Here is a 27,555-nt window from a genome sequence, read left to right as displayed (position 1 = left end):
TGCATGAGAGAATATTGGTGTGTGTGTGTGTGTGTGTGTGTGTGGGCGCGTGTGAGTGTTTATATTTCATATGTCCCCTCTCTCAGATGATGCCATCAGGGACCCTTGAGATCAGGCGGCTCTGAAGATTAGGGTCACCAGAATGTGACACGAAAGGCCACGCGCAGCCACAGCCTGAGCAAGGGGGATGGGAGGGGAGGGGAGTGTGTGTGTGTGTGTGTGTGTGTGTGTGTGAGTGAGTGTATGAGTCTGTGTGTGTGCGCGCTTGCATCTCCTCATCGCCATGACAGCGCGTGTCCACAGTCCTCACGCACCGCTGCCTGTTTAACGGGCACTGGTGACGGGTCACACTCCAAAGGTCAGGGAAGGCTGTGAAGGCAGTTGTCTGAGTCACTTATCCACACACACACACACACACACACACACACACACACACACACACACACACACACACATACACACACAGGCAAGCACCGACTGAGGGGTGACAGTCGCCATCACATGCCCCGTCACCCCTACAGAGTCCCACTAGGTGACAGCAGATGAGCGGAATTTAATTGGCCTGTTTTATGGACGTCATTTGGCTCTGTCGACCTCAGAGCACGCTGAGAGTGTGAATACGGGCGAGCACCTGACCATGAGGACCGTAACATTTACCAAAAAAAAAAAAAAAAAAAACACTACTCTGCAAATACACTGCTGCTTTCACCCACAGCTCAGGCCAAGCTGAAGCACTTATGTGGCGAGGGCTATGAGAGGGAAATACAGAGAACTCACTGGGAAGCTCTCTTAAACTGGCTGCTTAAATCTTGAGGGGGGGAAAGGCAGAAGACTCTCACCAAGTCAGACCAGACGAGCAAGTATCACCAAGTCAAACCAGCTTACATTACGTTTCTCCCCCACACTGTTCAAATGAGCCTTGAAAGTCAAAGTTGATTTGCCATGAAGGTCTCTTAGCACAGAGGTGCACTGCACAGGAGCACTTGAACGCCTCCTTGGGCAACAAGGTTACACACGGGCAAAACACATGTGTAGGAGACACAGCCAGGTGCTGAAGTGTTCTTGTATGGTCATACACAGTGAAAGGGGGAGAATGTACTCCTTTGTGCTTATGTTTTTTATACATTTGGATTCAAATGTCATGTACTGTATGAAGCATGTTTTGTTGATTCATGCCATCACTTCAACTTTCCCCTAGGACAAGTTCACACTGTAATTCTCATAGCTGGTTCTTTAGCAGCTCAGGAGACCTAGATGTGACCTCGTTATTGTTTCATTTCTGTGGTCCTTTCCATTCTCACCAATGTTTTTCCTAAAATTGTTTACGAGAAGCAATTTGAGAACTTAGATGAGGCATTCCCAACTCCTACTATGATTGAAAAAAAGAAATCTCTTTGCCACCCTCTCCACAACAGCTTTGGACAGAGCTCTTGTCATAGGCTGTGGATCGCATCAAGGTCGACTTGAAAGAGAAACAGATTATCTAATATTTACTGTAGATGCCCAAACAGATTCAGTAGATCTTTCCCCATCAATTCAAATCAATTCTATTTTTTATGAAAAGTATAACTGACTCACTCATTTTCAGAAAATGCGCACATACAAAACTTAACCAAAAATAATTGCCAGTGGTCTATTATGTTCCAGTAGAACTGCCTACTGAACTTAACTAATATAACTGACACGTCAAGTAAGGTGGTTTCAGTAATTCCATCAAGTTAGTATTTTGAACATTGGATGCTATGATAACTATAACTACACGTTCAGCATGGATATATTTTTTATATCAAGAAATGACTTGATATTTAACAAACATATTGTGGAGAATTGAGTTAACTGTATGATGTAGGAATGTTAGGTGTCTAGGTTGTCTAGGTTTTTACACTTGTTAGCAACTGTAAAAAACTGCAAATGATTTAAAAGTGCTGATTCAAAAGGACCATTTCTTGTTCATCCTGCTGCCCCTCCTTCCTATCTCCTCTGAAATACAATGTGATTTATTGTCGCATAGTCTGAGGTGAATGACACCATGCAAATATGCGTGTGAATTTATGTGTGTGTGTGTGTGTGTAGGTGTGTATACTGTGTGCATGAATGCGTGTTTGTGTATGTATCTGTGTGTGCGTGCGTGTGTGTGTGTGTGTGTGTGCATGTGTGTCTGTTAACCATTTCCTGCTTGGAGGCAGATGCAATTACCTCTCTCAGTGCGAGGACAGGCGGCACACGTCTCGTCCGATTTCACACAAATTCTTCAATTAGGCCAGACAGAGGCGAGGCCCAGCATGGCGGCTGTGTGTTTCCGCGGTGATCCATTTAAGGATGCCCGGCGCGGCGCGGCTGGGAGTGTGACAAGCGCCGCGCTTCCTGTCCCGGTGTGATAGCATCTCTCGAGGACGCCGTAGACGAGGACACAAGCTCCACGATGATTTGAATTTTTGAATAAAAATGTGCTGGCAGTGGCAGAAGGGGGGAGAGGGAGGGAGAGCAGCAGCGAAAACCAAGCGCTGCATGTCTTTAAAAAGAAAGTGGTAAAAAAAAAAACAGCGCAGGGAGAGAGAAAAAGGGGGAGAAGGAGAAGTTGAGAGCAGAGTCCTGAATATGGAGAAGGAGGGAGAGCATCTCCCTATGGAAGGGAATGGCCTGGGGAAATCTCTCTCTCTTTCTCTGCAACATTTCCATAGCATTTTCACAATGCTGCTTGCACTGGAGCAGCTACTAAAGATAGAGAGGCTGTTTTTCTCAGTGTGATCCAACTCCTTACAGCTAGACAGAAATGGTAATAATAGCAAATAATACATTTTCAAAGCTGGAGGACGTAAGATGAAAGGGAAAGTCATAAATACTGACTATAAAGGACTATTAGTATCGTGTGCCTTAAACAAAATCCTACTGGAAGAATATCCAGTGTGCTGTAGCATAGAATATAATTTAGGAGGTCTTACAGACACCAGCTCTTTCCAGAGAACAGAGAAGAGGGGGAGTTCATGTCCAACCAAAGGCATTACAAATGAGAGGGAAATCATCAATGCTGTTTGCATTTTGAACATGCCTTTTAGCATGCCATGGATCCAAATGTTCAAATGTTCCTGTGATTTTTGATGTGAAATTAGCAAAGGAAAACAACCGGCCCTCCCCAACATCTGTGCATGTGCAAGCATTCAAGAGAAGACAAAAAAGAGATCTAGGCCTGTTTGTAGTTCTTTTTTTTTTTGGTGAAAGCAATTAGAGGCCTCTCCTTGTCTTTGTGTCAGAGCCAGATAAAAAGCTACTTTCAAAAACTTCCAAATTTTGCCAGCAGTATCAAACTGAGATGAAAAGGACAGGTGGGGGAGAAAATGAGAATCACAATGCCTCTCTGCCGGACTATTGAGCCGTGTGTCTGAAGTGTGAGTGTGGATGGCTCTGGATCTACTGGAGAGAGCACGGTTCACTGGTTGGGTGAGAGAAAAAGCAACCCAAAGAAACCAACAACAAAAAAACAACAACAACAACAACCAAAAAACAGAGAAGAGATTGACAACTGAGCGCAGCTGCAGAGCCTGAGTGAGTTGGGGTAAAAGGGAGGGGGTGGCAATTCCCTGGAGCCCAAGATCACCCCCTTGCCACCCCGGGCGTGCCGTAACCGTGCCAACCACCCTCCACTGGCCTATGGGGCCTTTAGGGCCCCCTCAGCAGACTAACATATCAATCACGGACCAGGACGAGGACCCCTGCAGGTGAGGGGGGAAAACTGCTCCCTCCTTGGGAGGGGGGCTCCCTTTCTCTTTTCCTCACCCCCACCCCACCCCTTCCTTCTCCATCCACCCCTTCTCTCTGTCTGTCTCTGCGTCGGATCATGAGGAGCGATTTGCGGCTACAATCCTCCGCTAATTCCCTCTCAGCATTCATGAAAAATGTATCAATGCCAGGGCTGTCGGGAAATGCAGATCGCCGCTCCAGGTTCCTCGCGAGCTGGGGCTCCACATTAATGCACGCCCTTTCGTCACCTCCATATTCTTCCCCTCCTTCAAAACACCCACCAGCAGCTCCGGCATATTCCTTTTTTCCCTCTCCTTCACTTCAGCTCTTCGCTTCTCACTGATCATCCTTTTATGATTAAAAAAAAAAAACACAATGCACTGTGAGGCATGACTGTAGTGGATCTCTCGCTGGTGGTCCGTGTTCTTCGGGGCTTATGGGAAAGGATGCTAATTCAGTCTTCGGGCCCTTCCTCTCTCTGTCCGTCTCAGCCCTGCCTCCTCCGGCACAACAGCTCAGATCGAGTTCTCCCTGTTAGGCCCAGAGACTGCGTCTCTGCCTGAGTCAGAAAAACTCTGAATGTTTTAGCTGGCCCCTAGAACAGGCCTGCGAGTCCAAAGCTCATAAAAAAGGGCTGTTTTGAGACTCTGAGATGAGCATCAGAGACAACACTATTTGAGCACCCACAAACAACACTTGTGCACAACATTCAACAAATTGCATTCTAGTGTACAGCCTCGGGAAGGAGATGTGCTCGGGTCCCATTAGGAAAATGCTTCAAATGAGCCATTTTGAAACGTATTGGAAAATTAAGTGAGAATTTGGGATGTTTATAAAGGCTGCAGCGCAGCTCAGGAAGGAATTCTGCTCTAAATGGCTGTAAACAGCGAGTAAATGGTGGGGAAAGGGGAGATTGTGTTGCTGAGGCGCTAATAACCAAAACGAGCAATAAGGCGAGCGTGTGGAACGGGGCGCTAATAATGTAGCAATAATGCCATCAAGACAATCCTCCACTGAGCATGTGTGCCTTCCAAGGAGACCAATCCCCCCCCCTCCCAACACACACGCGCGCACACACACCTCCCCTTCCCCCAGCCGCTGTCGCCATGGCAACCCTAACAGTGCGACCCGAACTTCAAAGACAGATGTAATTTCAGACTTCCAGCAGCCAGAGGGAGCGGTGAGGAGAAAAAACAGCCCTGCTGCTCCCCGACGCTGCCAGCTGATGATGAATTATAAAAATATCCAGGAAGGTTACGGGGGTGGACCATACCATCCGTCTCTCCCCCCCCCCCTCTTCTCCTCTCCTCTCTCCTTCTCTCTCTGTCTCCCTCTCTCTCTTTTATTTATTCCACGACAGCCGGCAATGTAATGGCTATATTTACTGGACCACGCTGCTGGTGTATTCTTACAGTGTGTTGGGGAAGGTGTTAGAGGAGCTGCTGAAAGAAGCCAGCCTGCTCTTCCCCCGGTGCAGGAGATGAGAGGAGAGGAGAGGAGAGAGGGAGGGAGGGAGGGAGGGAGGGAGAGAGAACAACGAAAGACTGGACTCCTATTCCTGCACCTCCGTTGTATTCTTTCACATAGCCTCACGTGCGGTGACACGCATACGCACAAAGACGTGGTCCAAAACAAAGGGGGAGTTGCCGCTGCCTCTTCACGAGCATCTCATCAGTGGCTAATTAAAATGGCTGCTGCTTGATGTGGGGCCTGCTGATCTGAGCACCGCTGGTGCCAATGTGACTCACTGCAGCCTGAATGCAGTCTGAACCAGCACAACTTTCCTGCCACAGCACAACACAGCACAACACTGCACAATACAGCTTGCAATGCAATGCAACACACTACACACAACACTCTAACTCGACAATTTACAGCACTCTTAAGAGCAAGATGAAAAAACAAGATGGATGTGAAAAGACAACTATAAATCAACAAAATATAAGACAACTATAAATCAACAAAATACCAAAATAGCCATATAATTATCACACACCTAACACACTCTAATCACTTACTAACACACACACACACACACACACACACACACACACACACACACACACACACACACACACACACCCACAGACACACACCCACACACGGGTAAAAGCCTTCTTGTGCAGAGCTCTCATTGGGATTGATTGTAGGCCCACTCTCCCCTTTCCACCTCCTGCACATTTTCCCCTCTACACACACACACACACACACGCACACACACACACACACACACACCACACTCCCTCCCTGCTTTCACGTCACCTCAAGTTTACAAGGCACTAGTTTTACACGCGCTCCAGTTTGACAATAAAAGACTCTGGCGCTCGCTTTCCTCTAGGTGTGTGTTCTGCTCTCCTGATGGGAAGTGGCTGCTGGCACTCTCTCCCAACCACCCTCTCTCTCTCTCCCCCTCTTTTCCTCTCTGTCTGTCTCTCTCTCTCTCTCTCTCTTTCTCCTTCTCTCTCTGGAGATCAGAGGGAAGAGTGAAAGGCAGAGAGGAGAAAGAGGCATGCGATGAAAAAAAAAAGTGTAGGAGTGAGTGAACGACGGGGAGAGGCTGGCAAGGAGAGAGTGGCTAGAGACAGACAAAAAGAGCTAGAAAAGAGGAAGAAGAAAGACAGAGACAGAGAGGGAGAGAAAGTGAGAGGAACAGAGAGAGAGGAACAGAGGGAGAGAGAGAGAGAGGCCCTCTCGGCACATGTGAGAGCTCACGTCAACAGCAGCCTCCTCTCCGCTAGCGAGCTGGGCTGCAGGCGCCAGCAGCTCAGCACTCTGTTTGCTTAACCAGGTTCAGCCATCTCCTCTCTCTCTCCCTCTCCCTCGCTTTTTTTCCCCTCTCTCCCTTTTTGTCTGTCTGTTTCTCTCTCTCTCTCTCTCTCTTTCTCTCTGCGACTGGGAGGCATCAATGCTCTCTGGCTGTCTGGTGTGGTAATTTCATCCTCTCCTTCTTCCAGCTCTCCCCGCTCCGCTCATTCTTTGGCTAAAACGTTCAGAAAACACCCGCTAAAGATAACACACTAAATCAACATTTCTGTGTGGGTTTTTTTCTCTCTCCCTCTCTCTCTCTCTCTCCCTTCCTTCTTCTTCATCTCCGTCTTCTTCCAGGTGCAAAAGTTGAGACGTGAGGAAATGGGAGTATGGGGTTGCAGCTCATTAGCTTTTACGCCAAACAATCTAAAGCTGAAGAGCAAAGGAGATCGTGTTCAGAGATAATAACACGCTGCTAGGAACACATATCACTCCAGTGGAGGAGGCAGGGGGGGGGGGCCCTGGGTCCTGTCAGAGTGGGAGTGTGGGAGTGAGACTGAGAGTGTGGGGGGTTCTCTCTCCTGGGGAGCCTTGTCCCAGACATGACACCCTTTCTTGGTCAGACAAACACCATCAACTGGGGTTCAGCACTCACAGGGCACCCCAACACTTTGCCTTGTCTCAACCAAAAATCTTCTCACTCTGTTCCACCTCAGATAGGAAGAAAATTACTAATTTAATTTCTGGTTCAAACACAAAAAAAATGTTGGATCGCAGCGGATAGCACTAAACATTTTGTTATTTTCTTCTAATTCAAAACCAGAGTATATTTGGAGAGGTTCATGTGTGTGTTTGCGTGTTTGTACAGTGTGTGTGTGTTTGTATAGTGTGTGTGTGTGTGTGTGTGTGTGTGTGTGTGTGTGTGTGTGTGTGTGTGTGTGTGTGTGTGTGTGTGTGTGTCTGCAGCAGAGAGCTCCACTGTCAGGCGGCCTCCACAGGGGTCAGGGCCCAGTGCTGAAATGACAGTGCGGTCACGGTGCAACCTCCCTCTAAAATAGAGCACATGCACATGCTGGCCTGAGCTCCAGGAGAGAGCCCACTGTCACAGGGACGCAGGGAGCGCGGGAGTGAGGGAGGGAGACGGAGGGAGATGGAAAATCTTATTCCGTCCAGCTGTGCCCTGTCAATCTCAATCACAGTGACATGGGGGTGAGTGGGGCGGGAGACAAGGGACTGGGCTGGAGGGGGCATAGTGGTGTGTGTGTGTGTGTGTGTGTGTGTGTGTGTGTGTGTGTGTGTGTGTGTGTGTGTGTGTGTGTGTGTGTGTGTGTGTTGTGCGTGTGTGTGTGTGTGTGTGTGTGTGTGTGTGTGTGTGTGTGTGTGTGTGTGTGTGTGTGTGTGTGTGTGTGTGTGGAAGTGCGTGTGTGTGTGTGTGTGGAAGTGGGCTGTCTGTGCTTTCCTCCAGATAAAATAAACTAAGAGGGTCCAAACACAAGTGCGGACACAAGGTGTGAGGTGGGTGTCAATCAGTATGTGACAGCCTATTACGTGGTGCACATACACACAGATTTCTCTGCTCTCTGTCTGTCTGATTGTCTGTAATTGTCCATCTGGTTGTCGTATTGACGCTGAGAGTAACATGTATATGAAACAGGCAGACAGACAGACAGACAGTAGAGCAGAGCAGAGCAGAGCAGAGCAGAGCAGAGCAGAGCAGAGCAGAGCAGAGCATGTGGAAACTAGCAAGAGATACAGTATCTCTCTGTTTTGGGTTGGGGCTCAGGCAGCAGGCAGCAGGCGCTGCTGGAGCCAGGTATTACACAGCCCAGCCAGGATACGTCCTGCAAGAAGCTAACCCTAGATTACTGAAACTGAATATGACCCTGCTCCCCCAAGCGCGCGCACGCGCGCGCACACACACACACACACACACACACACACACACACACACACACACACACACACACACACACACACACACACACACACACACAGACACACACACACACACACACACACACACACACACACACACACACACCAAGACAAGGCAAGAGAGCATGCTCTGCCGTGTGATTGCTTACAGTAACTCATTCTATGCCATCACACTGCCCTGCATCCATCCATAATCAATAAATATGGGCCCAGTCCACGGCTGTGGGCCAGAGGAGATCTGAGGTGTCTCGTGAAAGTTTCAGTGGAGCCAAAAATGGGTAAACGCAGAAATAGAACAGAGAGAGAGAGGGCGGGAGAAAAGGGGCCCGAAATCCCTCCAGATTAGGATCTAGCCTATATGCTTCTAGAGTTTGGAAATAATCCAAAAACGCAAAAGGACCCTGGGGCAGTGCTGGGATTAAAGTAGCTGAATTCAAATAAATCTCCAAAGTACTGGGGGCTTTCACACTCGGCAAGAGGACTGACACATCAATGAGTCTCCTCATTTACAAAAAAAACCTTTCATGAGCTTCAGAGAGCGAGGGAGAGAGATAGAGGACAGTGATGTGGGGAGAGTGTGTGAGGGGGAGAGAGAGGGAGAGAGAGAGAGAGAGCGATAGAGAGAGAGAGAGAGAGAGCTGGAGAGGTTAGCTGGATGGGAAGCAACCAATCTAGTAAAGCTACACTTCAAAAGTGTAGGTAAGGCAACAGTATGAAAAAATACATGCAGATCAATAGATACAGCACATTCATCAGACAGACAGGTCATGTTCATATAATATGGATAGAAAGATAAAGAAAGGGCGAGTGAGAGAAGGAGAGAGGATGGGGGGGGTATAGTAACATGCATATCAGCCATTTCTGCTCCATCTTCACAATGCATGCTGAAGCCTCGTTCTAATTAAGCCAAATTATTCTCGGAGCCGGAGCAGTGCTCCGGAATATTCCCTGTGTACACCTTTGCCGTTCTGGTTGGCCTCACAAAATATCCTCAATTATTTCTCCAGTCAACCTCCTTAATGATTTTTATCTCGGCAACTGTAAGGAGAACGAGAGGGGTTGGGGGGTGGGGGCATGCGGGTGAAGTTCGTCTGGCGAAAGCTTACTGTTGCAAAACCTAATTTAATGTGTCCTTTTTTCTGCTCGCGCAGGCAGGCCAGTGGACGTTTAATGTGGGTATTAGTATGAAGTGGCCAGTGAAATATGGGTCTGCTCAGGCACACGGAGCTAAATGGAACAAAAGAACACCCAGTGTTTGTGTATGAGAGTGAGAGTGAGCAGGAGGGAGGATCGACGCTGTCTAATTACAGCCAATATCCTTTGGTCCCTGAGTGAGTGACAGCGCTCTCCTCCAATCAGTGGCTGACAACAGCCAGGAAGCTGAGCAGGAAACAGAGCAGGGAGGGAGGGTGGCAGAGACAGAACGGGAGGAGGAGGAGAATGAAGAAGAGGAGAGAGAGCCACCGAGAGCGAGGCCGAGGCAGCGCGTGTGAGAGCCAATAGTCATTTGCGCTAATTTACAGCTCCTTCCTTTTTAAATCTATTTTCAAAAAGATCTGACACTCTGGTTCATTATACATAGCAGCTGTGGAGAGAAGGTGACTTGAACGAAATGTGGCAGACTTTTACTGGTTATCAGATTATGGAGTGGTGGAGAGATCAGCAAAACTTTTCCAAGGTTCAGCAAACTCAGAGATGACAGATCTCCCCGATATTTCTTCCGTGGGGATTTTGGAAGATGCTTTCTCTCACCTCAAAGTGACAAGCAGACAAACAGAACTGCAGCAGGGGCTGACATGCAAAATACACAGCACATGTGTCAATACAACACCCCAAACATGGAGCATATCTACATGGCATGTTAAATCACATGCACGCATCAGGACAAAGGGGGCTCCTGCTTCACCTGCCTGTGTGTGGGTGTTTACAGTGCCTTAGTGATTCATTCAGCCCTCGGGGGCCATTTAGACAGAGGTGACAGATCAAGTTGGTGGCGCGGGGAAGAGTGACGCGTGCTCTGAGCGCAGCACCTCTTTAAGCCCGAGTGGCTGTCTGTCTGTCATCCTCTTCGGCTCATGTGTGCTGAGTGCGAGTATGTGGAGCCCGGGTCTGTGAAATTTGACTGGAATGTGGGACCGTCCCTGTGAATGAGGGATGAAATTGCACGCGTGAGGGGGGACTCTGTGGTTGGAGAGGCAGGCACACTGGGGATGACGTGCTTTACTTTCAATGGGCACTATAGTGGAGAGCATGGAATATAAAAAAGCATGTACTCTTTTTCTCCACTACGTTTTCCTATAATTATTGATTGTCCATTGCCCAGGAACAATGAATTACCTGTGTTTAGCTGATCATTATTGTGCTTGCTCCCAGAAAACAACAAAAAGAATCTTTTGAGTTGTGAAAAAAAAAACAAGTGGTGACTTAGGGTGCAATTATGCAATTGAGGGCGGAAGAGGGCCGTTGTTGGGCGCTTGCTGTGTGCAGACTGGCCGCTGTGGACGCTACTCACCGGTAGGCTGGAGGGACGGTCGTGGTGCATGGGACCCACATCTTCATGGTTGTTCTTCCCAGAGTTCCCCACAGGCTGGCTAGTGCTGTTGCCGCCACCATTGCTGCCCCCTACTCTGCTGTTCCCATAAGCCTCCTGTGAGACCTCCTACCGCAGGGAGAGAGGATGAAAAAGAGGGGGGCAGAGAAAAGGTTGAATCAGTAATGGCACTCTGTCTTTCTCTGATAGGAATGTATTTTGCATAAAGGTGAGCATCCCTTAACTATGGCTCAGATTGCAGTGAGTACACTTGAATAAACACTTGTGCTATCCTGTAAAAGGAAAAGAAAGGGCAATGACCCCTTTTCACAGTCAATGAAGCCTGGGCTTCATGACAAAAAAAGACTGATTCACACCTGAGTACAGATCTCTGTGTTCACTCACACACACACACACACACACACACACACACACACACACACACACACACACATTCTAGATATCAACATAGGCTAGATATCAACCATTAAACAAAACATCTACCTACTACCTTTGCACACAATCTTTAGACCACACACAAACACAAACACACACACACACACACACTCTCTCCTCTGGTCTGGCTTCAGCTAGCTGAGGTCAAGCCCTGCAACCTTGCGCCGGGTCATCCATCGGACACGTCCAGCCTCCTCCAGCTGAACCATCACTGAACGAGACCATGCACTCATGTGAGACTCAAGGAGCTCCTCTGAGACACCGGCATTTGAAGCCCTTTTGGGAAAGGGGGAGGGGGGGGGGTGTATTTGGAGAGAGGGGGGCACTTCTTTTTTTTAGCTCCCCATTAGCCCCACTGGGCTAAACGACACTGACGGAGCAGAGGCGGGAAACTCATTGGGCTTAATTAGATTGACAAGAGCCGCCTCTTTGCCACCTCTCCAAAGTCTGATGCCACAGGGCAAAAGCCCTCAACAGCGGCTTCACTGTATGCTGCGTGTTAGATTATTCAGTCAGTTCAAAGGGAGGGTGCTGGCGGGATGGTAAAGCCGGCGAGCATGCCAGTGCACATGCACACACACACATGCGCACACACACACACACACACACACACACACACACACACACACACACACACACACACACACACACACACACACACACACACACACACACAGGCACACACACACACAGACACATATTCATACACACACATACACACACACAGAGTTTAGACAGTGACCACAGCTGTGTGTGTGTGAGGTTAAAGGGCAACAGAGCAGAGGGACTAACCAGCAGAGGGGCACTGCATAGCCCCAGGGAGCTCTCTTTGGATCCGCCAGTTGTCCCTCTGCATAAGTCTCTCACAGACTCCCTGCTTTCCCTTTCTCTTTTTTGCTCCCACAAGTGCACACACACACACACACACACACACACTGAATATGCAGGACAATAGCTTTTACACGCACACACACACACACACACACACACACACACACACACACACACACACACACACACACACACATACACGCACACACACACACACACACACACACACACACACACACACACACACACACACACACACACACACACACACACACACACACACACACACTTCCCCTTTTGACACACCTACTGCTCCACACACTCCATTCCCCCATCTCCTCCTCTCCCAGCTGATCCCACTGCCACACACACACACACACACAGGGGACAGGGCATAAAGGCAGCCGCAGCAAAACTCTCTGCAATCAACCTCAGCAGTGGCCACCGATCAGGGCTTTTAACACAGTTTTGGGTGCTATTCTCATTATCACTCACTCGCACATTTGTAAGAGAGTTGAATGAAAACATGTCACGGTCGCACTACAAAAACATAACATTTCAGAAGCACGTGACTGCAGTCAGAGGAGAAGTGCAAGAGGGGAAACATGGTGGGCGGCTGGACTCCTGAGGTGACGTCAAACTCCATTATGCAAAAGTCCTGTTTGATAGCACTTTAGCTCAGAGGCAGACTACAGTAATGCTGATAATGCTCCCAGACCAGTGGCACTAACACCTCGGGCGATGCACCCCTGCTTCTGCTGGAGTCTGAGGCTGTGCACTTCATGCTACACACTACAAGTGCACATAATAGTTCATTTTTGTTACAGGGTAATTACAGGGTAAATCCCAGTAATTATTGCAATCACCACGTCCTACAACACCAACCGATTTATACTTTTTAGCCTAATGAAACCTAGCACTTTTGGATGGATGACAGACAGACTGTCTTATTATCTGTCTTATTATCAATATGAATTTTTCTATAGTAAATATTTTTGCATGTTGGTTTACTGCTCTCATATTTTTGTCCTTATTTGTGTTGCCTATAAAAAGAAAGGCTTATAAATACAGGTCTTAATTAAGTGAACATTTTCACAGGTGTTAGTATGGTCTGGTAATTCTGTCTCATGAGAACACCTGCTTTTGTACTGGTTGGCACTGAATGCTCTGCAAAAGTAAAGCCATCTTCCACTCCAGCTCATACTCATGAGAGAGAGAGAGAGAGAGAGAGAGAGAGAGAGATAGAGAGAGAGGGAGGGAGAGAGAGAGATTTAGACAAATTCATTCATCTTCATTACGTTCACCTGAGGTGCCAAATCAAGATTTGTTTCTCTCCTTAAATGAATCCTAACACTCATAAAGCAGCCAGCAGGGTGATGCCCTTGCGTCAGAGACGGCTCTTTCAACTCCACTGGAACTCCACTACTCACTGGCCACGAGCCCAACAACTGGATTTTTATGACCGCAATGCAAGTCATTCATCTGGGTTATACTTCTAGTAAAAATATACAGCACTTCCCAACATAAACAATCAGGAGAGGAGGGGGGAAGGGGGGGTGGACTCAGGAAGGCAGAGACGTACAATGAAGCGTGGCTTTCTTTGGCCTGGCCTCAAACAACATGTGAAAATACACACACACACACACACACACACACACACACACACACACACACACACACACACAGGTTCACCTCATGTGCCGCTTCCACTCAAAGCAGAGGAAACTCCTCATATGTAAGCCAAATATTTACTCAGGCATGTGTGAGAGACTGTGTGTGTTTGTGTGTGTGTACGTCTTGTGTCTGTGTGTGTGCATGTGTCTGTCTGTTTACTCAAGAGGAATGCCATGAGAAGTGGGTCAAAACAAGGTCAGTCTCACATCACTGTTTACAATCTGACATCACAGTCACCTACTTTCACTTTCGGTTCAGCCAGATCGTGGCCTCGTATGCTCTCTGGGCTGTGAGGAGTCACTTTCAGGTCAGTCAGTCAGGCAGGGATGAGCGCCACTGCCTACTACCTCTGCAACGCATCTTGCTGGCCTCCACTTCACCATAATGCTCAGTGCCTCTTGTAAAGATTTAAGACCGCAAATGTTCCACAGTCAATCCTTTCCATATTTACTCTGGAAATGGGAGACTGCAGTAGATAACTATTCCATTTCAACTCTGTGAATTCTGTTCCTGGGCTCGAGCTGTTCGCTATCGATGCCAAAGCACTGTGTTTAGAGTGGATACGGCTGTATTGATGTAGCATCGGTACAATTAACTGTGATGCTGGTGCTGTGTGAAAGTCTATATTCTCCATTGGAACAGTGTGTTGTACTGTGGCTTCATGGAGCAGTTTCACATTTCAGGCCAATAATGTGCCTTGTATAACTCCTCAGGGAGGCAGTATAACTGTGTAAGATGTTTTCTTCTGATCTAAGAGCCATTTTAATCATCATGTTACACAAATCTCCTGACCTAGTATTACTGGTTAGGCTAACAAAATCAAAATACCTATAATAATACCTGTAATGAATAATTTATAATAGCTTTACCTTTCTATGAAAAAATAAAATGTTTCCTTATTCAAAATATGGTTGTAAAAGAAAATGAAAGGAGGAGTTTTATTTGAGAATCCTAGTAAGAAATGTAAAAAATGTGTCAATTCAATCATATCAAAGGGAAGTATATCATTCTGGGGCATCATTGAGAGGTTTAAATGGGCTGATTCACCATGCTTGAAAGGAGAGGTCACATTCATAGGCAGACGGAGAAATAAGATTAAAGACAGAGACAGACAGAAAGAAATAAGATTAAAGAACACATCTTCAGCTTATGCTACCACATAGTCTATATGCTTCAGCAAAATAAGTCTTTCATTCATCTCCCTCTATTTCCTTTTACCTTTTACCCATCCCTCTCTCTTCCTTCAGTCCTTTTCAGCCAACCACTCATCTCTCCTTCCCTCCCTCCCTCCCACCCTCTCTCTTTCTCTCTCTCCCTCTCTCTCTCCTCCCCTCATCCATCTATCCTTCACTCCCCCCGTCGGCAGGCTCCTCATGACTACCAAATGAATTAGTCATTCCCACACCTTCGGATGCAGATCTCCGCCAAATCTGCCACTAATTCCATTAATATTCATTAAAAATTAAGCTTAATTGCATGTCTTTAAAAAGCCCCGTGGCCCTGGCGCATCCCAGGGGCCCTGGAGGACAGTCATTTCTGATTTAAACTGGGCAGCTCTTCGGAGCTTGTCAACCACAAATACAAGGGGGCGCCAGGCTCTTTTAGGGGGAGAGGAGGGGTAGGGTGCATTTTGAGGAGTGCTTGAGAAAGAGAAGGAGAGAATGAGAGAATAAGAGGGCAAGAGAGAGTGAGAATCACAATAAGAGGTAAACACAACATTTGAGGCAGATGGAGAGTAGCGCTTGAAAAACAGCACAGTTACTGCACCAATGACGTTCTTCTCAGGTGCTATGTCTATGTCTACGTCTATGTGGATACACCACTCCAGTCAAACAAAGTATTTTTAGTGGCTCTCTTTTCTTGGGCACAGAAAAAATGTGACAAAAACAGCCTTAAAAACACATACACACTCACAAACACACACGCACACACACACTAACACACACACACACACACACACACACACACACACACACACACACACACACACACACACACACACACACACACACACCAGCCATCTTAAGCAAAACAAAGGCGTCTCAGTGAGATGACAGATTACAAGGATGGCGGTGGGAGATGCGGCCCATCCATATTCATGCTCCCCTTGCGTCATTAGCTGAGACAACAATGGCACTTCAAATTGGAGTTTCATAATTGAAGCAATCAGCAAGTTGCACAATATTGCAGGATGTGGAGAGGAGCTGCCAGGGAGGACTGGCACATCTTATTAGCTCTGTGATGCTCCAAATCAAGGGCTCTGAATATAAAAAAAAAATGACATCTTTGATCAGAGAAACCTACAGCACACGACACCCTCCTTTCAGAACACAAGAAAAGAATGCGGGTGACTGACAAAACATTTGAGTTCTCCTCCGAAACAGTGTCTGTCTGTGTAGCAGCATGTATTTTTTTAACCAAACTGTATCTTTTTTCCCCCCCTTTCCTTTCTGTGTATGTGTCTGTGTGAATGAGGAGAGCTTGAAATAGGCTGACTGCCTGGTTGCTCATATCCCTCAAAAAAGAAGAAAAAAAAACAGATTTATATATATGACATTTCTTCAATAGATTGTCCTTTCTTCCTTCACTGGCTCCAGTTATAGTAGGACATTTCATGTTAGGAGCGAGGGGAGTGGGCTGTGTGTCGTGCTTGGCTCTGAAGCAGTTAAAGTCAGTGGTCTGCAGCAGGAGGGGGGAGAGCACACGGGTATTGTATTGTAACGCTGCTGGGCCTCTCTATGTCAAGCTGACAAGCTGGGATCTCCGCACTTCACGGTCGGCCCTTAATGGATACAGCTGTACAGCCGTGTTCAAATACAATGTCCTTCAGATTGGATTCTTAAGCGAGCAATCCCCTGACCTTTCTCACAAAGCAGGTACAACGCTGGCCTGCCACCCCCCCAGAGAGAACAGACACCTCCCTCCAAGCAGCTGGATCCAGCCCATAATAAGCCCATTTCATCCCTATGCTCCCCTGTGAGTCGCTCTGATGTACCAGTGCTAACTGCGGAATGTCATTTCGCGGTTAGGGCGGATTTTTTTTATTTCATGTTATTTGACGTCCAGCGTGTCGCTCCCCACACTCTCTGGTGAGTCATGTAGCACTCGGATTCGTCAGGTGGAGTGGAGTTTCCTCTCCGTCTTTGTTTGTTTGGTGGCCCATTATGCTTCGCCGAAGGAGAACCGTGCATGAATAATTACCTGCGAGAAGCCACATTTATCAAAACTTCCCCGTTGGGGCCGTTTTGTATGCAAACGTCGCCCTTGTTCTGCGCAGGCGATGCTGGAACAATAGCCGCCGCCGCAGCGCGATCGGGGCTTTGATAATGCAGAAGTCGGTGTGCGCCAGAACGGTGCATGCGCAAGGACAAATTTAGGAGCGTTTTTACAAATGTTTACTAAATGAGGCCCCAAGGGAAAGCACTGCACTAAATACTAACCCTCTTTTCAGCGAGCAGCTTCATTAAGGCTGGCCACAGCATCCAAATCTGCATTTGAGATGCACTAACAGCACAAACAAACACAAATAGAAAGGTGGAGATAAAAATTCGGCACGCAATTAGCATGCAGCAGCACCGAGGCGAAAAGGACGATGGTACACCGTACACCAGGAAAAAAAATATGGAAAAACAGAAGACAAAAAAAAACACCTTTGAGTTTTTTTGTTGTTCTTTTAAAAAAAAAAGAAAAAAAAGAAGCAAACAAAAAAACATCTATATTATTTTTTCAAATGCATCTAACTGGGTGCTGGCAGTAGCTGGGGAGAGTGCCACTCTTTCTTGCAGGACTGGCAGCATTACAGCAGGACATTTAGAGGACTCCGATAAACTATGCCATTTAAAAGGTTATGACAATTAAAAGCAGCTCCCGCAAATTACAGTGCCGAGACCTTTCACACGAACGGGTCCCTCTTATCGCGGCGAGACCGGCTCTCTCCGAACGATGTGCCCTCTATTTCCTGCCGCACTAACCCCGCTCCCCTCCACCCCTTCCACCTCCCCCTCTCCACCTTTCTCTCCTTCGCTCTCCCTCCCATCCAGGCCAGCTTTTATTATCCAGTTAATTAAGCGGGTTCTTAGCTAATATTCAAATGCTGACCAATTAATGACATTGAACTTTGAATGGCCCTGCCTCTCCTCCCCGTCGCCGTGGCAGCCGCAGCATCCTCCTCCAGAGTCCGGGGCCGTGCTATCGCCGGGCGCTGATTAAAAATGCCGGCGTGGGGAGTGGGGAAGGCGATACGGACGGGCAGCCGGCGCATGCCACAGCGTTTTAATTAACCTTGTGTAATTTGAATACACAGGGAACGGAGCTGGCTCCACCACTGCAGACCCTGACTGTTGCTGTGCAGACGTACACCCCTCCACCCTCACCCCCTCAACACACACACACACACACACACACACACATGCGCACGCACGCTCTTCACAATTCACACTTCCACTCGCCCCACCACTCAGGTCTGGGGGGAGGAAAAAGGGCTCCACGGCCTGAGAGTGCTTCACTCTTCTGGGGGCCGAGTGGCTACATCCTCCCGCACATACACAAGCAGAGACACAAGGGCAAGCAGCGAGGAGGATGCCGATCACGCAGCAGCACTCTGCCTCTTTAGCTGGCGCAACTATTCCATGAATCCAATCTGCTGCACTACAGAGCTCATGTTTACAAAAATGTGTATAATGTGTATAATAATGTGGTACAAAAAAGCCTTTTTAAATGGAGACAGTTTAATCCTTTCTGAGTTCTGTTCCCAAAATGTCTTCATTCTGCACTGAAAAACAGTATTTGAGGGCACAGTAAATCAAAATAATATTGTTATTGCTTGCAAAAAAATGCAGGAATATAAATAATAATAATCTTCATTATAATAAATAATAATAATAATAATAATGATGGAAGACATAACAATCATATCTGTAATGAGCATATCCCCTTGTAAAGCTGCCATATGGAACTCCAGCCATACTGCCAGAACCCTATTTTTTAATGCAGGTTAGTGAATGTGACTTCCGTCATCTGGAATAAAGGAGGTTTTTCTGAGAAGCTGACATTGGGAAAAAGGCCTGTCACATCCCTTTGAGGAACACTGATGAATTCTGAGCTGACGCAACTCTTTTGTTTTTTTGTTTTGTCTCGCCATTTTTTCTGTCTTTTTTTCTGTTCTGTGTTTGAACACCGCTGATGCTGCCAGCTTGTGAAAGGGAAAAGGTAAGGACATTCTCAAAGAGTTCTTTTTCAGGGGTGTTTTATTTTTTTTCAGGGCACTGACTGATATCGGGAACAGGTCTATGATAGGACACCCCGTGCAACTGAGACAACAGAGGCGAACCGACACAAAAGTCACTTTGTGGAGTTAAATTAGCACCGGGGATGACAGCGAGGCCCTTCCAGTGCCATCTGTGATTTCTGTGTTCGCTACTCGGCAGGACTTACAGCCACCTTGCCGTGCGGCTCTTTATCTCAGGAACAAAGCTTGCCCTGTTCCTTCAGTCACACTTCCTGCCTGTGGGCATCTCTTTTTCTCTTTCCTGGTCTACTTGGATCAGTCGAGACGCGTCCTGGAAGTGCCGTAAAAAGCCGACAGCGTGCCAATCACAGGGAGGCGTGCGGAAACAATCAGAGGTCGTTGAGGAAACAGCAGCAGAGATTAAAGAGCCAGTTGCTAAGCGCAGCCTCGCCAGTGCTGGTCTCTTTAAGTAAGGAGAAAATAGGATTTGCTGCAACTGTCATTCAAACAACCCGCACCAGACACAACAAAGCACCCAGACACCACAACAAACGTGTGGCAAAAGGTCACATTCGTTAGCAAATGTAAATAAATCCGAGGCATTTGAGCACATTGCTGACAGGATTTTCCCAACCTGTTTTATTTTTTTTACATTGAAAATTCTGCTGGTTTCGCTCCATCTGATCTAAGTGGTGGTTAAATTGCATTTTTCAGGGAGCAAAAACACAGTACCCAGCAGAGTTTCTGAAGCCATTGAGACGGACGGCAGGACAAATAAATCCACAACCTGGAACAGCTAGTCCCAGTCTGAGCTTCCCCATGAAGATAAGACCTGTGAGTGGCCATGGGTATAAACCCTGGACCTGGCTCCTTCGCTTACCAAAGCAGCTTCCTATGAAGATAACAAAAGGTCAGGCAGAAAGAGCAGACTCTGTATCAGCACAGACACCGGTAGGTCTTAGGAGAGCCAAGTCCCCCAATCGAACCATGTCAAACGCCATGTCTAATCTGTCTGGATAGGACCGAAATGAAACATTTCACTTCCGCAACCTCTCTTAAGGGCAAGTCTTCAGGTAATAAAAACTGAAACAAGTTTGGCTTTCTACAAGAGCGGTACACAATGGCTAATGCATCGTTGAGTAGGTCACAGAATAAAGAACCTTGTTCCTTAGAGGCATTCTTTTCTTGCATAGCTGCATGGCTGAATACTGACCATATCTTTTTTATCTGGAGTGAAAAGTCAAGGTGATCAGAAGTAGAACTCTTGTAAAGTGAATCTAGTCAAATCCAGAATTCTTATAGAACAATTCACATTGTGTATGTTCTGTATGACTATCATAAACTCACCAAGGTTTAGAAATGACATTATTGACATTATTGAAACTATTAGTCTAAAGTCTGTATTAATTATTTTGTATTACAGAACATACTCTACATGCAGAACGCTATTATATAAGGGAAATATATTGATGTTATGACTATATCTATATAAATACAAATACATCTATAGATACATTATAGGTCATAATAATATAAGACAAACATTATTGCCAGGTAAGTCATTCCAGTATCAAGCCATGCTTCAGTGAGTCTGTGGAAGCACCAATCTTACAACCTCCAACATGGTTCAGAAAAAGCTCATTCCCTGCACTGGTAACAGTGTCAAGCTGTCAAATATAACACCCCTGTCATTAAACTTGATGTGACTGTAAAGTAAAACTGTCCCCTTTCCAATTTAGCTTCAGGTTCAATGGCATACACAAAACCGTACAGGAAACTGAACAGCTCAGTCCAACTGGAGGTTGTTGCGTAGTGCAGGTTAATGGAGGCAGCAGCAGAGCCAATAAATCTGGAATCAAACTGTTGGAGCCATAAAGGGATGACTTTTTAAAGTTCACCGAAAAAAAGGATGTGGGTCAATAAAATCTGGGTCAGGCTGAAGATGGCGCCCTCTGAGCGGGAGGCCAGGGAAGGCAGGCACTTATTCCTCTTTGAAAAATGACTCAGGAATCAAGGGTAATACACTGCGTCTACCTTGTCCAGCGGAGCACTGCTATCATCATGCGACTCGAACAACTACTTTTTTTCCAGCAGAATTGTATAAACCAGATCAGTCCAAGGTGTTATCCAAAGGTCAAGCTTTTCTCTCCACAAAGAGCTCCCATGGATAATTTACTATTCCTGAATACAAATAGCCTGGAGCCTGCCTGACCTACATCAGCCCTTAAGTATGGGCAGCCAGGAAGAGAGGGACTAAAAAGATAAAGAGTTGGATTTGATTAATGCCATCGCCCTTTGAGGAAGAAGGAAAAAGAGCACTAACCTAGAGTCCAACACTGACAGGAAAGGCCAGGCGAGTTTCAAGAGCCAGAATGGCTTCTCGCACATGGCCAGCCTTGCACAAACCCTCTGCATTCTTTAAATGTGCTCGGACTGAACACTGCATGGCCAGTTTGAGGTCTCCCAAAGTTCATAAAGTCCACGCCGCCACCACCGCCACCGCCACCACCCCTTCACGCTGACCTCAAGAGCTCCTAAGGCAGCGCTCCACTCCTCTCCACCCCCCTCTGTGGCTGACGCAAGAGACGCCATCCTCCCCGTCTCCAGAGCTGCCTCCTCCAGCCAAGTTCCCTCCAGTCGGCCAACAGAGGTCACTTCAGATGGGCAGATTCCTTTCGCGCCAGAGACAACGAGAAACACATGGACTCCCTCTTCTAGGCCGAACGCTCTCTGGACTCAACCACACATTTTTAATGGGATGTTTTTATGTGCATTTATTTGCTTGTCTTCCCACACCAGCATACTTGTGTTTTGCATCAGGATACACATAAATAACAGTGGGACAGTACAACACGCAGTATGTGCTCACCAGCAATAGGAAACCAGTGTTATTTGCCAGTGTCAACAACACAATAACAAAAACTGTCATGTTACTACGCAAGCATGTGGAAATCAAAAGGGAAAAATGGGATAGGGCAATTTCTCCACATACTTGCGCAAACCATTGGAGGAAACAAAACCATCTGTGAGCTTATCATAAACTGGAGAACCATTCCTCTCTGAGCCAACGCCCACCCCAGCCCCTCTGGCCACACCGATGACAGCCCTGGTGTGAGAGGGTGAGCCAGAGTTATGCCTTTGTGGTCTGAAACAGTGGGAGTGTGCAGTACCGAGTAGGAAACAGCCAGAAATAGAACTCATGAATAATCTGGACAAGTAATCAGAGGTTCTGGCCCACGAGCTGCTCTCTGCCCACTGTTTCCATGGAAGGGACAGGATCAGGAGGGGGTCGACGGCGGTCGGCGCTCTTACCTGCTGTGGTGGAGGACGGGGTGGCAGGTACACAGGCTGGGCTGGGGTGCCTGACTGGTGCTGCTGCTGTTGCTGCTGCTGCTGCTGCTGCTGCTGCTGCTGCTGCTGCTGGGACTGGTTAAAGTATGGTGGCTGGCCCTGCTGGCAATATGCAGCCATTCCCTGCTGGCCATACTGAGGAGGCACCTGCTGAAAAGAGAAAACAGAACGGTCACTAAGAGTCTGTACATCGTTCAGTTAGTAAATAGTGATTCACTGAATCGTACTCAGAAATGATTATTATACTGTAAAGTCATTACGAGTCAAAGAGGACCATAGGGAGCATGACCATTTAAAACCATGTGCCGCAATAGAGCTAAACAAAACACATGAAATCGAAATTAACGCTGTACTATCAAGACATCTGCGACATAGTTCTACTCTGAGAGGAAACAGTTCCTAAGCCTGTAAGACAACGAGACAAACAGTTTCTATTGCAGGAGCAGGAGCCACACGCCACTTTGTGGGGTGGACTGGATCCACAAAATTCCCTGTGGAGTTTGTTAAAAAGGGGAGTGCGTGTGAATGTGTGTGCGGGGGTGGTGGGTGTGGGGTGTTGAGAGCTGTGCAAACTGCGTGGGAGCGAGCTTTATTTACACTGGAATGATGTTCCCACCTGTCCAACACGACACGTCATCCTGGCAGCCTGCTGCTCACAGTGCTACAGTGTTCTGGCAGAGCCCTCGTGCCAAAGTGAGGTCACAAAGCAGCAGGGAACGTGGCAAACCCTTCAGGTCCTGTGCACTGCCAAAGTGCCAATACAGCCTAATTGGCAAAACAGTCAACAGACTACAGACATGGACTAGCGGATAAGGAATCCATGCCACAATGGTGACAGGAGATGAATGGAGGCAGAGGGGCTTGCCAACAATGAGCAACAGAGCCTTACAATACCGCCGGGCTGACTAATCCCAGCAATAACCAGTCAATTAGCCAGTGGTTTTCATCAGACATATTACACAATGTGATTAAAGGGGAGACAAAAAAAAGAAAACAACTAAAAAACAACACACACAAAAACGGCCCTGGCTGAGCCTTTTATTGTCATTCTCTATGGTCTGATCCAGTCTCATTTGGGCCCGGCGGAGACACGAGGCTAGACGCTCGACTCAATGTTTCCTCCATTTGGCGGGGGTTGGGACAAGGGGAGGTGAAGGTCTTTTAAGTCGAGCCAGATATCTGGTGTTGCCTTTGGAATGCACTCTCCCCACGCTGCCGCCATGCCGTCAAATACAGCTGTGGCGAACACTTGAGCCCAGCCGCCGCCCCCACCCCCCCGCACCACTGCCTTCTTGCTCTCTCTTATGTAACACTTTCTAATGAGCAGCTGCTTGGCCTGCCTCTCCAACACTCCACGAGAGGCTATTCCGAGGGTCACTGGGGCCTAGAAATGCGGGCTTAGCCATGCAGATCATAGCAAAGGGCTGTCCAGTTGTGTCTCTTTTTCTGATTTCAGCGCTTTCCGATCCCCGCCAAAGATGTTTGCCGCGTCTCGTTAAACATGGCATGTAAAGCCAAGCCCATGACCCGCTGGTGCCTGACCGACTGACTGCTCTTTCGGGGAAATGCCTAAATATGTTCCCTGATGCTGTTCAGCGGGAGCATAGCGTTATTTTTGGTCACCGCTCTTTGCCCGGGCTTACACAGAATGCTGTCACACCATCAGGACGATTGTCAGATGAAAGGATTATGTGGCATTTATGTGTCTCCCCGAAAGGCTGTCAGAGAGACACAATATTTCAGTGTGGGCCTGACACATGCTGAGGAGGTCACAGTGGCTGGCTGCATGCTCTAATGAATGGAGGGGCTCTGCTGGCATGGGCAAAGATAGGCTATTAACCCCAATGCCAAGTCATCTGATTTCACAGCATTTCACCAGCCTAATGAGACACTTGTTAGTCTGCCTGCACACATTTCTGTAACAAATTTGAAATAAATAAAATAAAACAAAACAAAACAAGACACAAATACACTCTCGTTCACAACAGCGCACACGCACACACACACACACACACACACACACACACACACACACACACACACACACACACACACACACACACACAGGCACACACACACACACAGACTCATATATGGCCTTCACAGAAAGCAAACACACACTAATGCTCATTTCTTATAGGTTATAGTTTCAACAGCAGGATTAGCAGTCAATGTGATCTTGCATTTTGCCATGACAACCACTGGGGTCCAATCCTCCTATTCTCAGAATCCCCAACCCGGTGAGAGTAGCTGGAATTGAATATGACCAAGACGAGGACCAAGCTATTATAAAAAAAATCAAAAAAATCTACAAAGCTGATTCAGTACGGTTGTAGATCTTGGTTTTGGCCGATAATGGTCTAGTGGGTTCAATGGTGCTGGCACTATTGCTCCAGTAAATAGGGAGAGATGTGAGCACTGTCTGTGTACAGGGTTGTGTAATGATATTGATTGACCCTACCAGAGGGGTAACAGAACAGAAAAAGCAAGCTCACCTCTCTGTTCAGGTGTGCTTCCTGAAGGTGTAAAAATAGCTTGACGGAAAAGAAGAGGAATCAGGTCAGACTCTAATCTAAAACCTAGAGTGATGCTTCAGAATTCTTAAGGGCCTTGAATATCAAGCAGCATAAATAATGGAACGCTCAAAAACAAGATGAAAAAAAACAGACAAACAGAGAAAAAAATAACAAAAAACACAGGGAAAAAATTACACACATAAAAACTGAAGGAAAACAATAGTAACAGAAGGATTTATTGCCATCCCCAAATAGCAGGCCCATAACACATTTCTCATCTGGCTGCAAGACCAGGCTTTTTTCCCCCTAGACCTACACCAACACAAGCTAGGAAAGATGCTGTCTCAAAAACCTGCTCAGCCTTAAACATAGCAACATCACCTACCCACATCACTCTATAAGCAACCAGTTCCGAGCATTTAGGCCGATCAGAGGCGAAAACTGCTTGTTATTCAATTGGTCCAATGAGCACGGAGTTTTCATAATTTTATCGCCTGAGTGCCATGGCTGGCTGCGTGTCTGTCCCAAGCCAACGCACAGGTCCCCCATTTGAATGACATATGGAGCCAGCCAACCAGAGAGACGTCGGAGCATTAAGCACTCCACACGGACATGACAGGAATATTGAGGGGGCTGCATTAGCACTAGCGGATTCCTGCGGCTAACGCCTCGGCCACGCTCGGCTCCGATCAGCATCAGAGTGTGACGAATGCAGAGGGGAGGAAGGGACGCCACTGATCCACCATGGCACCTGACAAGACTGACCAGTAGTGCACAGTGACGAGGCGGATGGGAAGAGAAGAGCCCCTCCTCAGAGTCTTCGGACTCGACTTAAGACACAGTCGCAGTTGGCTATTGGGAACGACACACAGAGTACCATGTATAGAGCCTTTATCTGAGCAATCTGTTGTATTTACTCTGGTCTCAATCAGATTTCATATACAGTGCAAATACAGCATGCATGTAAACTGGACAAATTGGATAAGTCCTCGAACTTAACTGTTTCATTTGAATTACAAATCTATGTACTTTCATTTGTTGACTACACTAGGTGCAGCAAACTGAAATTAAAGCATTAATAAAGTTAATAAAGTATTTTTCTGTACTGGCACAGAGGGACCTTCATAGTGTAGTGACTGCTGAATATAGATAGATTAACCTTTCCTCCAGCTGCACTAAGCCTGCTAGTAACGAAATAAGACAGAGCAGATCAACCAACACTTCACTTCAAATTGGCACACGCAGGCTCAGGGAATACCCAGGAGAGAAGTGTTCTTTAAACCCCACATTTCCCTTTTAATTTGCTGAAAGCAGAAGGCTGCAAGCAGGCCCGAATGAGATGCGCGGCTCGGAGACGATAAACAATTTCTCCTCATGATTAAACATAGGGGAGGAGAGATTACATCGCCACTCTTGCAAGGTGACTAACCCCCGGCTCGACGCGTTTGATCTCCCCTCTCCCCTCTGCGCACACAAGCCACTTGACACTTCAAGAATGAGCTGCCCTTGGAGAGCTCGGCCAAACAAAGCGAAGTAACAAGCGTGAGGCAAACGCTCGGCCATGCTAACAGGAGTCGCCACGAGCAACGCGCAACGAGCTGCCACTGCAGAGAAAAATATGCTGTATGACAGGGTGATGAATAGCCATATTTAACATCAAGACAAGACTGATATGGAGGAAAAAGGCTTATTTTCTGTGACCTAAATGTAGTGCAGAGAACGTTACATGATAATAATAAGTAACATCTTGAATAAAGACTCCTAACTGTGTGTCGTTAATATTTTCCTGACCAATGGGGTAGAGTGTCCTTCACCCTCTTATGCAGCTAATGTCCGTTTACCAAAAAATATATTGACATCGGACGCAAGCTGCTAGCTTCTATTTTTGAAACTAAGCACTAAAACATCGAAATGGGGAGACACTGACTTCTCTTATGATAAATCCAAAATAACAGGCCTTAGAGAGGCCAACTTGAAAGGGCCCTGATTGTGTCCCATTTAGACACTAAATTGGGCACCCCTGTCGTTCTACCTCCCTCGTGTCTACTCTCAGCTGGGCAGACGCATCAAGCCTCTGCTGTGCCATTTACACGCTTCAATCAGCAGCTAAAAATGACAGCATCCGCTTCTAACACGCCCATTACTGCAGGCCAGATTTGTCGTGGCGATTGCCCCATCACTGTTCCAATAGAGATGCTGAAAGAGGACCAGGGGTTAATGCTCTCTAAAAATGTGTGAGCTCCAGCTCCGAGGCTCTGGTTTAGTGCCACCAATTCAAATGTTTTCCCCATTAAACTCCTGACCCCATTTCATGGCCAAGAAATGTAGGGGAAAAATGAAAGAAAGGGAAAAAAACACAAGAGAAAGAAAAAAACAGGATCCAGAAAGAGAAAATTCTGATTCACGTGTAGAAAATGGGTCTCATTCTGCTGGTGGATCCTGAATAAGCCTACATCTTTGGGAGGGAATTTAGCCTCTGATCCTGCAGTGAAAGGATGGGAGGCTTTCCCAGTCTCCTCAAATCCCAGCAGCAAGGCTGCGAAAGGCTT

The 27,555-nt window shown here is 47.1% G+C and overlaps 1 protein-coding gene across 4 annotated transcripts in view; it reads right to left on the bottom strand.

Annotated features, from left to right (window-relative positions):
• LOC134067623 (AT-rich interactive domain-containing protein 1B-like) overlaps positions 1-27,555 on the bottom strand; it is a 144,175-nt gene that overhangs the window by 92,853 nt on the left and 23,767 nt on the right. For 2 of the 4 annotated variants that reach the window (XM_062522992.1, XM_062522995.1), the window contains exons 3-4: positions 22,452-22,640; positions 10,934-11,080 (exon numbers count right to left, since the gene is read on the bottom strand). In XM_062522992.1, coding sequence (XP_062378976.1) covers positions 10,934-11,080; positions 22,452-22,640 — 336 coding nt within the window. The remainder of the gene's footprint in view (positions 1-10,933; positions 11,081-22,451; positions 22,641-27,555) is intronic. The other 2 variants (XM_062522993.1, XM_062522994.1) reach the window with 2 other exon arrangements.

This window comes from Sardina pilchardus, chromosome 20 (assembly GCF_963854185.1).
Source record: "Sardina pilchardus chromosome 20, fSarPil1.1, whole genome shotgun sequence".
Lineage (NCBI taxonomy): Eukaryota > Metazoa > Chordata > Actinopteri > Clupeiformes > Clupeidae > Sardina > Sardina pilchardus.
This window is presented reverse-complemented; position numbering and strand designations above follow the sequence as displayed.